This window comes from Oncorhynchus gorbuscha, linkage group LG02 (assembly GCF_021184085.1).
Source record: "Oncorhynchus gorbuscha isolate QuinsamMale2020 ecotype Even-year linkage group LG02, OgorEven_v1.0, whole genome shotgun sequence".
Classification (NCBI taxonomy): Eukaryota; Metazoa; Chordata; class Actinopteri; order Salmoniformes; family Salmonidae; genus Oncorhynchus; species Oncorhynchus gorbuscha.
The window spans coordinates 52,562,445-52,575,175 of record NC_060174.1 but is presented as its reverse complement, the minus strand read 5'-3'; the positions used below and the strand labels follow the sequence as shown (position 1 = coordinate 52,575,175).

The 12,731-nt window shown below is 40.9% G+C and overlaps 1 protein-coding gene across 4 annotated transcripts in view; it reads right to left on the bottom strand.

Annotated features, from left to right (window-relative positions):
- The window catches only part of LOC124004083 (anoctamin-1-like), a 68,302-nt gene extending 56,257 nt beyond the window's left edge, over positions 1-12,045 (bottom strand). For 2 of the 4 annotated variants that reach the window (XM_046312874.1, XM_046312889.1), the window contains exons 1-2: positions 11,821-12,045; positions 2,322-2,505 (exon numbers count right to left, since the gene is read on the bottom strand). In XM_046312874.1, coding sequence (XP_046168830.1) covers positions 2,322-2,429 — 108 coding nt within the window. In that variant the 5' untranslated portion in view covers positions 2,430-2,505; positions 11,821-12,045. The remainder of the gene's footprint in view (positions 1-2,321; positions 2,506-11,820) is intronic. The other 2 variants (XM_046312916.1, XM_046312906.1) reach the window with 2 other exon arrangements.
- Positions 12,046-12,731: the final 686 nt, after the last annotated feature.

Here is a 12,731-nt window from a genome sequence, read left to right as displayed (position 1 = left end):
GTTAGCTATTGTGTTTATTGATTCATTCCAGTTCATCATTTTGGATTGAAAAAGTCTAGGTAGCCTAGCCAGCCCAAGTTTTAATATAATCCCGCTCACAAACGGGCTATAAATACACAATGTTACCACTTTGTTTACCCTGGCCAGAGGGACACAGCCTACAGATCAGAAATGTTTTCTTTTGTCCATGCAATATACAGCATGCAAGACCGCTAATGTTTAGGTGTGTAGGCTGCAACATGTATTGAAGGCTTTTTGCTTGTGTCTGTCTGAGTGATGTGTTATCATGGTTGCTAAATAAATACCGGAGGAAAGCGGAGAGCGATTTGCATGAGACACGCAAACAGCCTGCAACAGCACTCTGATGTGAAGGACAAAGAAATTATTCGCAAGTTGACATATCATAAGGCAAACCTGATTGAAAAGTGCTGTGGCAAATGCCGCCTCACCACATGTTTTCCGGCGGCCTTTGCCCAACCAGTACAAACATTCCACTGAGAGGGTCCTCGGTGACATCATTTCTCATCGCAACACAGAGATGGATCACCACTTCAGATGTGGCACAAAATACGCAGTATTGAATAAGAGGTCATTAAACACATTAGAAAATGGTTTAAGCATCAGCCAATTAAAATCATCGACGTAGTGTCGTGATAGAACGCTACATTGTAGCTGGTCCCATCAGATAATATGGCACATGTTAGCCCCTATGCTAACCTCAACAGGTGGCAGTGAATATTTCCTGGAAGAAATTCCTCATCATCCTATTAAAGATATTACATTTGTTCTCCAGAAACCAATGGCATTTCTTAAAACGGGTCAACCCGGCCACCAGAGGGATAAATGCAAATCTCCAAATGTAAATTCAACCTTCATTCAATACTTCAGCCAGCATTTCCCAAACGGCTTGTTATAGAACTGTTCCATGTCTACATAGACCCAAAATATCCAACACATAGCAGACATCGGTTTACATTATACAGTATCAGTCAGTCCAGTCCAAACTCTTGTCACAGTGTTGAGTGGGACATGTGCAGACGGAGGAGAAAAATGTGTAACACTAAGATTGTTTATTTAGCTAAGACAGACATCTCGTGACTTGTCATACGTACATCTGTGACATACAACAATTGACAGATAAAGTCGGTTAATGAAAAGGCCATCAAGACAAAAGCAAACAACCATTTCTGTATGGACCTCACTTTGTGCTCGGAGGCATTGTCATGCTGAAACAGGAAAGGGCCTTCCCCAAACTGTTGCCACAAATTTGGAAGCACAGAATCATCTAGAATTTCATTGAATGCTGTAGCGTTAAGATTTCCCTTCACTGGAACTAAGGAGCATAGACTGAACCATGAGAAACAGCCCCAAACCATTATTCCTCCTCCAGCACACTTTACAGTTGGCACTATGCATCGTGGCAGGAAGCGTTCTCCTGGAATCCGCCATACCCAGATTAGTCTGTCAGACTGCCAGATGGTGATTCCTCACTCCAGAGAACGCATTTCCCTGCTCCAGAGTCCAATGGCTGCGAGATTTGCACCACTCCAGCCGACACTTGGCAATGCGCATGGTGATCTTAGGCTTGTGTGCGGCTGCTCGTCCATGCAAACCTATTTCATGAAGCTCCAAAAAGTTATTGTGCTGACGTTGCTTCCAGAGGCAGTTTTGAACTCGGTAGTGAGTGAGGACAGACGATTTTTCCACACTCAGCGGTCCCATTCTGTGAGCTTGTATGGCCTACCACTTCGTGGCTGAGCCATTGTTGCTCCTACACATTTCCACTTCACAATAACAGCACTTACAGTTAACCAGGGCAGCTCTAGCAGAGCATAAATTTGACGAACTGACTTGTTTGAAAAGGTGGCATCCTATGACGGTAGCACATTGAAAGTCACTGAGCTCTTGATTAACACCATTCTACCGTCAATATTTGTCTATGGAGATTGCATGGTTCTGTGCTCGATTTTGTACACCTGTCAGCAAAGGGTGTGGCTGAAATAGCCGAATCCCCCACTAACTTGAAGGGGTGTCCCCATGGTTATGTATATATAGTGTACAGCAATTGACAAATACATTCAGTTAATAAAAAGGCCATCAATACAAAAGGAAACAAACAATACAGGAATGAGGTACCCCCACTGTCATCTAAACTTATCATCAGGAAAACCAACCAATTAGTCTTGCAAGGGTGTTCGACACTGTCAACACTAGCTTTACTGTGCTGGATGTTCTTTCCAGGAATCCGATGTTGCTATGTGCTAGCTACTATGTGCTGTGGACTATGATTTGCCAGTTGCTGAAAAGTAAAGGTGGCTTACTATGGAATCCGGCTGGACATAGCCTATGTCCTCGATGCCCTTGATGTTGATGATATCCACCTCTTTCTCTTTGCCAGGGATAGGGGTGGACCTCTCATTCTTCTCCATGGCTTCCCCAGACTGCTGGCCAGTCTCTTGGGGCTCTCCTGACGGGTCTGTGTCCTGGGTCAGGTGTGGGCTTTACCTGGGGAGACAAACAGCAAGGTGCACCTCTCAAGTCTCAACACATACATTCTGGGTTGGTTGTAAAGTACCACAGATGATGAATACACTTTTCTGTAGGCTATAATATAGGCCTATGTGAGTTCAAATGTATAGGCTCATATAATGTAGAGTATGTGTCCATGATATGCTTCCAGTGCTAAAATTGTAGGAGCATACCTTCAGGCACTCTTTATGCATGTTTCCATCTAGTTCAGGCCATGTTTCAAAGTTACAACTGTGAGTTATCACATGCAACACTGACAGCAAGCAGTAGATGTACTGGACATATAGTGGGCCATATCACAGAAATGATCTAGCTTGATTATTTTTAGTGTTTTAAACTCAATTTGGGGTGGTCCACAATGTGTTTTTTTAAATCTTTATTTTGTATTGTTATATCATTTGCGGAAGTGACAATTAAATCAATTGTTCTAACTCTAACTGGATGTGCATGCATATCAAATAAGGATATACTGGCTAAATAATATCAAATAAGGATATACTGGCTAAATAATATCAAATAAGGATATACTGGCTAAATAATATCAAATAAGGATATACTGGCTAAATAATATCAAATAAGGATATACTGGCTAAATAATATAAAATAAGGACATACTGGCTAAATAATATCAAATAAGGATATACTGGCTAAATAATATCAAATAAGGACATACTGGCTAAATAATATCAAATAAGGACATACTGGCTAAATAATATCAAATAAGGATATACTGGCTAAATAATATCAAATATCAAAAGATGTTTCATCCCCCTTGTGTAATTAATTTGCTTAATAATCTATGCAATAACAAAACGGTTATAAAAGTGTAAAGTGCTATTGTTTGTTTTTCATGGTCATCCATAACTAAAGCATCCAAAAGCAACATTTATATCTGTGAAATCATCCCACTCAATCTCCCGCTAGCTGCCCAGGCAGGCCAGGGTCCGACTCAGACGACATCTGAGAGTTTGCAGCTGAGCGTTGTTTATTTTTCAGACATACTGCACTATGTGAATTGCTCCTTGGACTCTGTTGAACCTCACCCGGATGGTGCTTTTCCTCAAGTCAAAGGGAAGATGTGCGTGCATCTTCACTAACATAAGCTACTGTCCAGCTGGTCTCCATCAAGTCCCTGACTATCTCTGACTCAGGGCTCACTTCTCTGCAACATGAATTATCTGTTAGCTTCAAAACATTGGGCTTCCACCCAGTTGTGTGTTTGGCAGTTTAAATAAGCAGACCCGAGGATTAGAAGGAGTCTCCGTGGGAATCATTGTTTTTTTTTTAAAGAATGAAGAGGAAAAGAAAAGGGGAAAAAATAACTTCCTCTCGTTCTAATATTAGAATGGTCTCTGTGGAATTTGGACAAGCTACACTTCAATTAATATCAAGTTGACCATAGGTCAATCTTTCTACACAGGATACTACAAAAATGTTGAATAAAAGAGAAACCAAAGTGCTGTTAATTCACAATTTGTGTTCAATAACCTGATTAAATGCATTTAATATTACATATATATAAATCAGAATAAAGGAGATCTAATGATAACCATAATGGGTCTACAAACACACCCGCACATCTAAAGTCCTATAGACTGTATCCAAGTGAACTGAAATGGTTAAATATTGCTAAATGCTGTTTTTGTTATGATAATGTCATGATGTTATAGGTTCTCTTAAACATATTAAACATGACGTTAAATGAACAATGGACTACACGGACAAATATTCGTACGAATAAAATATGTAATTTCATTGTCATCGTTCCTCCTTAAAATTTCCTTTGTTGTTGTGTCCAGTCCCATTCTCATCCATTCTGTTCTTCTTGAACTCTAAAACTCGAAGAACTGCAGTATCTCGTCAACTCAAACGGAAACACTCAACTCGAAAGTAAAGTTTGAAATCCCAGTCCTAAAATAATAGTCCTAAAAGATTGCCAGAGTTCTCTTTGACCTGATTTGAAAAAGTTTGACACTAAGTTATTCATAGACAGAGAAAAGGTTATACTTTAAAAACAATTTTTTTACAAAAAACATGCTTATTCAGCAGAAATCAGTAGACTCTCAACGGAGGTGCACTGTTAGATCTCCCAGACCAGACACGATGCTACTCCAATTAGAACAACCTTGCAAAGTCAACGGATCACAACGAAATCTCTCGAGACACACACGGTACTAGACACAGAATCAGGTTATCCTTCCACCACAAATTGTAATCCAACACCAAACCCTACTCAAAGTGTGTATCTAGCTCCATCCCGGTCCCTATAAGACAATGGAAGAGGAAGTATAGGATCAATATAGGACCAGAGATGATGACATCATGGGCTATTGGGGTAATCAATGTTTTATGCATATATTTTCGTTAGTAAAGCAGGTGTTGACTGAGAGCCAAACGCCTGATCAGTTCCGAGGTCAACGCTCGTGACTCTTCCAGTTTGACAAACATATTAAGAGTTTAGTTCCAAAACGCTATATCCACAAATTTTTCACATTTGTGTTTTTTTAAAATCAGAAATGATTGGTCATCGGTACCTTCTTTTGTGTGTAAAATATTACTGTTCTCAGATCTTTCATTCATAGTTTTTAGATGTGTATTAAAATGGGTTTTTGTTGCAAAGCACTATGTTGCACTCCTGCCATCATCATTACATTCACCTGCCCCCCCCCCCTCATGCGCATCAGCGATCATAACCTCTGTCATTACCTCCCCTATATATGTCTGTTCCCCTGCTCTGTTCCCTGCTTCTGCATTGATTGTCTTATGTCCTTGTATACCCATCCCCGGCGTCGGTCTTTACAATATACTGATCTCACATTACTGTATTGATTCATAAAAACACAAATACAAAAATAAATATTGATGTCACAAATGTATCATTTGCACTGTACTTTATTAAAAATGTGGGTTATTTATTACATTCTACCGTGTAAAACCTAGCAGTTACAACTTATTCCTCTGAAAGTGAGGCGGATATTTTGTGTTTTGCAACAAAACAAGAGAATTTGTCTCTCTGAAATGATAGATTTCAAACAAATACATGTTTATCATTGACTACACCATGCCGTGGTTAAATGGTGAAAAGACACACCAATCTCTTTTATACGTTCTTTAAACGATAAAGGCTACTTCACCAACATTTCTGAAAATGGATATAAAGCGTTTTGGAATGAAACTCTTTATTTGCACACTAAACTGAGAAACTATCTGGCCCTGATTGGCAAATCAAAATAAATGTTCTACCACAGCGACCATGTTATTTGTTTTTTAAACCCCTTTTTCAGTGATATCCAATTGGTAGTTTTACAGTCCTGTTCCATTTCAGCAACTCCCGTACGGACTCGGTAGAGGTGAAGGTCGAGACCCATGTGTCCTCCGAAACACGACCCTGCCAAGCCGCACAGCTTCTTGATACATGCTCGCTTAACCCGGAAGCCAGCCGCACCAATGTGCCAGAGGAAAAACCATGCAACTTGTGACCAAAGTCAGCGGGCATGCGGCCGGCCAGCCACAAGGAATCACTAGAGTGCGATGGGACAAAGAAATCCTAGCCAGACAAAACCTCCCGTAACCCGGACGACACTGGACCAATTGTGCGCCGCCTCATGTGTCTCCCGATCGCGGCCGGCTGCAACACAGCCTTGGATTGAACCCAGGTCTGTAATGAGGCCTTTAGCACTGCGATGCAGTTCCTTAGGCCGCTGCGCCACTCGGGAGGCCCCCGACCATGTTATTTTTGGGAAGTATATTTGATTCTGAGTCCGGAATATAAAGACATACATTCAGTTTTTCCGAACTCAGTTCGCTAGCGCTAAAGACAGAGACTCACTCGGCTGGGGGTAGAACATGCGCAGATCAAATACAGAGCTGAAACGCCAATTAAGGTGTTGACATGTCCTAATAATTTGAATGGCTGCTCAGAAAACAAGGCGTTTAAGTCGGCGCACACTTACTTCGATTAACATAAGCAGAGTAAGATGTTTACATGACTATTGCATAATATGCCTACTGCCATAATCAGTTTAATATCAAATTATTCCTGTGCATGTAAACATACTCAGTGTAGCCTACCCCTTCATCTCAAACTGGTGCAGCCGGAAGAGCCTGGTTCCTCTCCAGGTCTTCCTTCTAGAAGTATGTTGTGGTCTGTGTTACTGTAAACAGCACTTTATGACAACTACTGATGCAAAAAGGGTTTTATACAATTGATTGATTGATTGATTCGATGGGACACCATAGGTCATAAGACAACCTAGCAAAGTGAACGTGACCACAGTGTGTTGACACTACACGGTCACTGCATTTCATGCCATGTCCCAAAAAGCATCTGCCACATGACGGTCCCCAAGGCAGGAAGTAGATGGGTGGTGTAGCAGCGAATCTTTCTGGAGACCCTGAGCTGATGACATTGCAGGTTCCAGGGGCCCTACAGTTAAACTAGTGTGTGATGTGTGTACACACATAATAATTACAAAGCAGATATTGAGTTAACGATGCGGTCTCTAACCTATGTCTCATTTCAAACAGTAGTTTTGAAAGTGGTGCTCACGAGCCAAAAAAGGGTCCCTGTTTTTTGTTTACTGTGTCATCCAGTTGTACACTAGTTCATCCATTTCATGTGATATGTTACAAATGTAGCAATTTATATGATATCACCCTAGATTCAGTACAATTTGCATGCCGCCCCAACAGATCCATGGATGATGCAATTGCCATCACACTGCACACTGCCCTATCCCATCTTGGAAAAGAGCAATACCTATGTAAGAATGCTGTTAATTGTCCACAGCTCAGCCTTCAACACCATAGTGCCCTCGAAGCTCATCACTAAGCTCGCTGCCCTGGGTCCTAACCTCGCTAAGTCCTGGATTTCCTGACGGGCCAAACCCAGGTGGTGAAGGTAGGCAACAACACCTCCGCTATGCTGATCCTCAACACAGGGGCTCCACAAGGGTGCATGCTCAGCCCCCTCCTGTACTGCCTGTTGATCCAGGACTGCGTGGCCAAGCTTGGCTCCAACTCAATCATCAAGTTTGCAGATGACACAACAGTGGTAGGCCTGATTAACAACAACAACTAGACAGCCTACAGGGAGGAGGTGAGGGACTTGAGGAGACAACAGAAGGAGCACGACCCCATCCACATCGACGGGGCCGCAATGGAGAGGATGAAAAACTTCACTAAGCAAGGATGTGGTGAAGAAGAACTCAGGAGGCTGAACAAATTCCATTTGGCCCTTAAGACCCTCACAAACTTCTACAGGTGCAAGATTGAGAGCACCTGGTATGACAACTGCACCGTCCACAGCTACAGGGCTCTCAAGAGGGTGGTACTGTCAGCCCAACATATCACCGGGGGCACACTGTCTGCCCTCCAGGACATCTACAGCACCCGGTGTCACAGAAAGGCCAAGAAGATCATCAAGGACCTCAACCATCAGAGCCATGGCCTGTTCACCCCGCTACCATCTTGTAGGTGGAGACAGTACAGGTGCCACAAAGCTGGGACCGAGAAACTGAAAAACTAACTTTCTAGCTCCAGGCCATCAGACTGTTAAATAGTCACCACTAGCCGGCCTCCGCCCAGTACACTGCCCTGAACAATAGTCACTGTTACTAACCACCCAGTACCTGACCCTGCACCTAAGAAATTGCTGCCCTATGTACATTCTGTAGTCATTGAACACCAGTCAGTTTAATAATGTTTACCTACTGTTTTACCTACTTCATATGTATTTACTGTATTCCAGTCAAGGATCATCCTATATACAGTCGAAGTCGGAAGTTTACAGACACCTTAGCCAAATACATTTAAACTCAGTTTTTCACAAGTCCTGACATTTAATCCTAGTAAAATGTACCTGTCTTAGGTCAGTTAGGATCACCACTTTATTTTAAGAATGTGTAATTGCAGTAGTAGAGAGAATGATTTATTTAAGCTTTTATTTCTTTCATCACATTCCCAGTGGGTCAGAAGTTTACATACACTCAATTAGTATTTGGTAGCAGCATTGCCTTTAAATAGTTTAACTTGGGTCAAATATTTCAGCTAGAAACATAAGCAGAAACATAAGCATTTCACTACACCTGCGATAATATCTGCTAAATATGTGTATACGACCAATAAATCACATTTGATTTGATTTTGATCTAATGCGAATTTTCCAATTTGTGTGATATGTTATAAATGATGTTCCAATTCGTACAATATCTTATGAATTTGTTGTGATTAAGACACAGGAGTGCATTTTTAAGTAATTGGACTGGACTTAAGTAACAATCCCAATGTACCCAAACCAAAATGTATCTCATGCACATTGACAGCACATAGGGCCCAGACCTAATGACACTTTCGATTTGAGGGGGGCCCTTGAGTTTAAGAAAATATGCAATGTGTGAGCACATATTAGTCCAATTGTACAGTAAATATTGACAAGAAGAACTAGTGCAAACCAAACCAAAATGCAATCAGTCTTGTTGTCTTACATGATAAACCAAACACATTTATCAGTTACAAGTTACTCAAGTCTCTCACTTACCGTGTGGATAGCCGCAACCTACAATACGAACTTGATAGACTGCACTGTAAAACTTTTCTCTCATAATTTACAGCATTATACTGGCAGCAGAGTTGCCAAGTAAATACTGTAATTTGCTTTACAGCCGGGATACTGTATAATGTTTTACAGTAAAAAAAATAGTGGCGTCTAATACAATTATAGTAATATGATGGCAACTCTGATGCCAGTATAATTTACAGTACAGCATGTTACCGAAACCAGTTTTACGGTACTAATACTCTTATTGTAGTCTTTTTTCTGGAATTGTATTGAACTAATAAATTCATTAATGGATGGATTACATTTATTGAGGGGGGGGGCTGGGTTTGAAATGTACAGTTTTACTGTAATTGCATGAGATTGTGTCAAGAACTGCAACGCAGGTCCTAAAGTTTTGTACACTCAGTATATATTAATATGTGGTCTTTAATATCACTTGTACTTCTAATGTCCTTAACGAAGGCTTCCAAACCTGCAGTGACTCCAGGACAAAACAGACCAAGGGCATGGCAAACACTCAACCATTCTAGGTTTGAGAGTTGCTGCTCCTCTACTATCCCCCCTATACACATTTCATTGTTGGGACACTACTAACACAAATCAGTTAAATTGGTACAGCACTCTCACTCAGAGATGCAACAAATGTACCCTCTTACAAGGCACACCTCAGAATATGTTCATGAGCCAGAAATAACAATACCATGCAACCACCAAAAATACGGTAGGGTACTGTATTCTGTCGGGTGTAATTATAGTACCATTTGAAATACAGTAGATCTTTACAGAAATGTATACTGTTAAACCAATGTTTCATTGGAATTTAAGGTACAATTGACCAGTTCCACCTAAAATCACATGTTAGTTGTATTGTATACTACTGTAAAAACAACAAGATCTTTTAACAGTGTACCCAGAAGGTGCTGAAAATATTTGTCCCACTTCACTGCTGCTTCGAGAAGATATTTACTAAAATGGTCTGAGCTTAATGCGTCTCACCTGACAGCATGAGGTTGGCCCCTGAAACTGACATGTTTTGTCTACAGTATGTAGACATAAGCAATTACTGTAAAGCAATACAGGGATGGGAATCTTTGATGGGGGTGGGGGCCACCAAAAACCTGAACTTATCATGAGGGGCCGCAATTGCTAATATCCATATCCGCCCCTGTCCCCAATCGCACACAAAAAAAATTGGCACCCCTCTTGACAGTAGAGATTAGTTTTAGACAGTAAAACTTAGTTTTGGAGTCAATTTAGTGCAATTCTACACATTTTGCCATGGGGTGTAGGGAAAATGTTGCAGTTTTAAAGCAAGTTTTCTGCAATTCTACACATTTTTCCATGGGGCGGAGAGAATATTGTACAACACATTTCAGCTCATTTGGAGATCAAAATCCTATCTAAAAAATGTTAGCTGACATAGGCTAATTGACTGACTATCAGTGACTGACGAAACAAGAGAAGAACTGCTGGTCCACAACCAACTTTACATATTGCAACTTGTGTATTCTACTATTCTAACTTGTAACAGTAAGTTGAGACCCATGGTGGAAATTGATCAGAGGGCCCATCTTTGAAATGCAGTGTGTTAAAGTAATTTTCACAAGAGGCTACCAATAATAGGCTAACAATAAAAGTATTTTTCTGCATTTTACCCACAATGCAATGCAATTTAAGTCTGTAAAACCTGTAAAGTATTTTACTGTATGTTCTACAGTGTTTAACTGTTGAAATTACAGACAAGTCTTACAGTGTGTAATGACTGAACACGCAATGCATGCAGCATCGACAATATGACCTTCTGACAGCCTTGCACAGTGCACACCAACCTGACTGACAAAAACAGGTGAGGGTTTTGCGACAGGGAAACTACTTTCCCACAACATGATCGTCATACTCCTGGATTAGTTTGTACACCTGACACCATAGAATAGAAATTGTCTTCCCCCTCCTCGAGCTCGACTGTCACTAAATCACATCCAAACAATAGGAAAGATACGAGTGGATGTTTCTGCTACGCCATAGTCCGCGCAGCGGACTAAGGCACTGCATTTCAGTGCTAGAGGTGTCACTACAGCCCCTGGTTCGATTCCAGGCTGTATCACAACTGGCCGTGATTGGGAGTCCCATAGGCCCAGCGTTGTTAGGGTTTGCCCGGTGTAGGCCGTCATTGTAAATTAGAATTTATTCTTAACTGACTTGCCTAACAATGCGCTCCAAGTCAGACGTTTGTAGCTTCTCATTTTAAACGGTCAATGGGATTGCCTAATGTTTGTATACCAAATCATATACTCACATTTTGTACAGGTACATACTGACGCCTATATTTTCATTTCTGTATAACAAAACTTTTTTAACGCTTGCTCAGACTCAAAAATATAACGACAGTTCAAGTTAAAGATGCAAAAGACGAAAGTAAATAATTAATTCTCTGCATTTTATACCACACTCATAATTACACCATTGTATCAATTCACAAAACAATCGAAAAATAGATACACGTCTCGTTGTATGTTTATTACATCGTTATTACGCATGCAGATTAAATGGTGTTATTGTCCTGCGTGAGAAATTGAGTTGACATGTATCAGTTTGAAATATGCATTTAAACACGAAAAATAACAGTTTGCTGTGACAATGACTTAGGTTAGTCTTGTCATTGTTTCAACATCGCCACATAGCCATACCAACTGAAAAACATGATACAGAGATGTATAGCAGCAACTTTATACCTGCAGTGGATGAAATAAAAAGCCTCCGGTCCAACCTGCTGAGAAGGTTTACAGAGAACTTAAATCCATAGTGACCACCAGGCAGTCAGCCTCTCCTCGTTCTTCCCGAGGACAGTCGGTGCGCGCTGCGCTCTTGTCAGCCCTCCTTCGTCGAGTCGCGCGAAAAGTGTGAGGCAGAGGAATATGCACGAAGATCTATATCTGAGGCAGTCCCTCTTTTCCTCTTTGCCATTGAAGTATCAGCCCATTTTTTATGGCGTAGAGTAAACCAATTGTAATTTAGGAGCCAAACATGCCCAACTCAGTAATTTAATTAGCTAATACATTTAGGCAGGCCATGTATTTAGGCTGTATTGAATTAGCCATCGGGGTTTGTTCCATATGCATGAGACTACTTCACTTGATTGGGCATTATTATGTCCCACAAATACCATAACTTACCACAATGTAATAATGAGGTGCTTTGAAACACTAAAACTAGTGGCAACTGAGCTGCCACCACCTTAAAGGAGACAAAACCTTTATTTTCCTAGAGTATTGAAACATATGGGTGTGAGGGTAGTGGGATAGATTTAAGGTGTACTAACACATGACAAGGTGTGTTTTAACCAGTGGTGGTCGGTGCCGTTAAAGATGAGGGAGGACACTTTTTTTTCATGACCCTGGCCTTATTTCTATTACAGCATTTCGGATGACTGTCATTCATATTCCATTCACCCATTTCAATGTAATAACGATAGGTTTCAACTCACATTTTCCCTATACCCATCATGAGGTTGCTACAACCTAGCCTACGAATGAAGGTTTACAAAGTAGGTGCACACAGGTCGAGAGAAAGATTTGAAGTGATAGTGACACTTTCAACACAGTGACACACTCTCCTGCATCTAGCTGATCCAGGGAGTAATCAT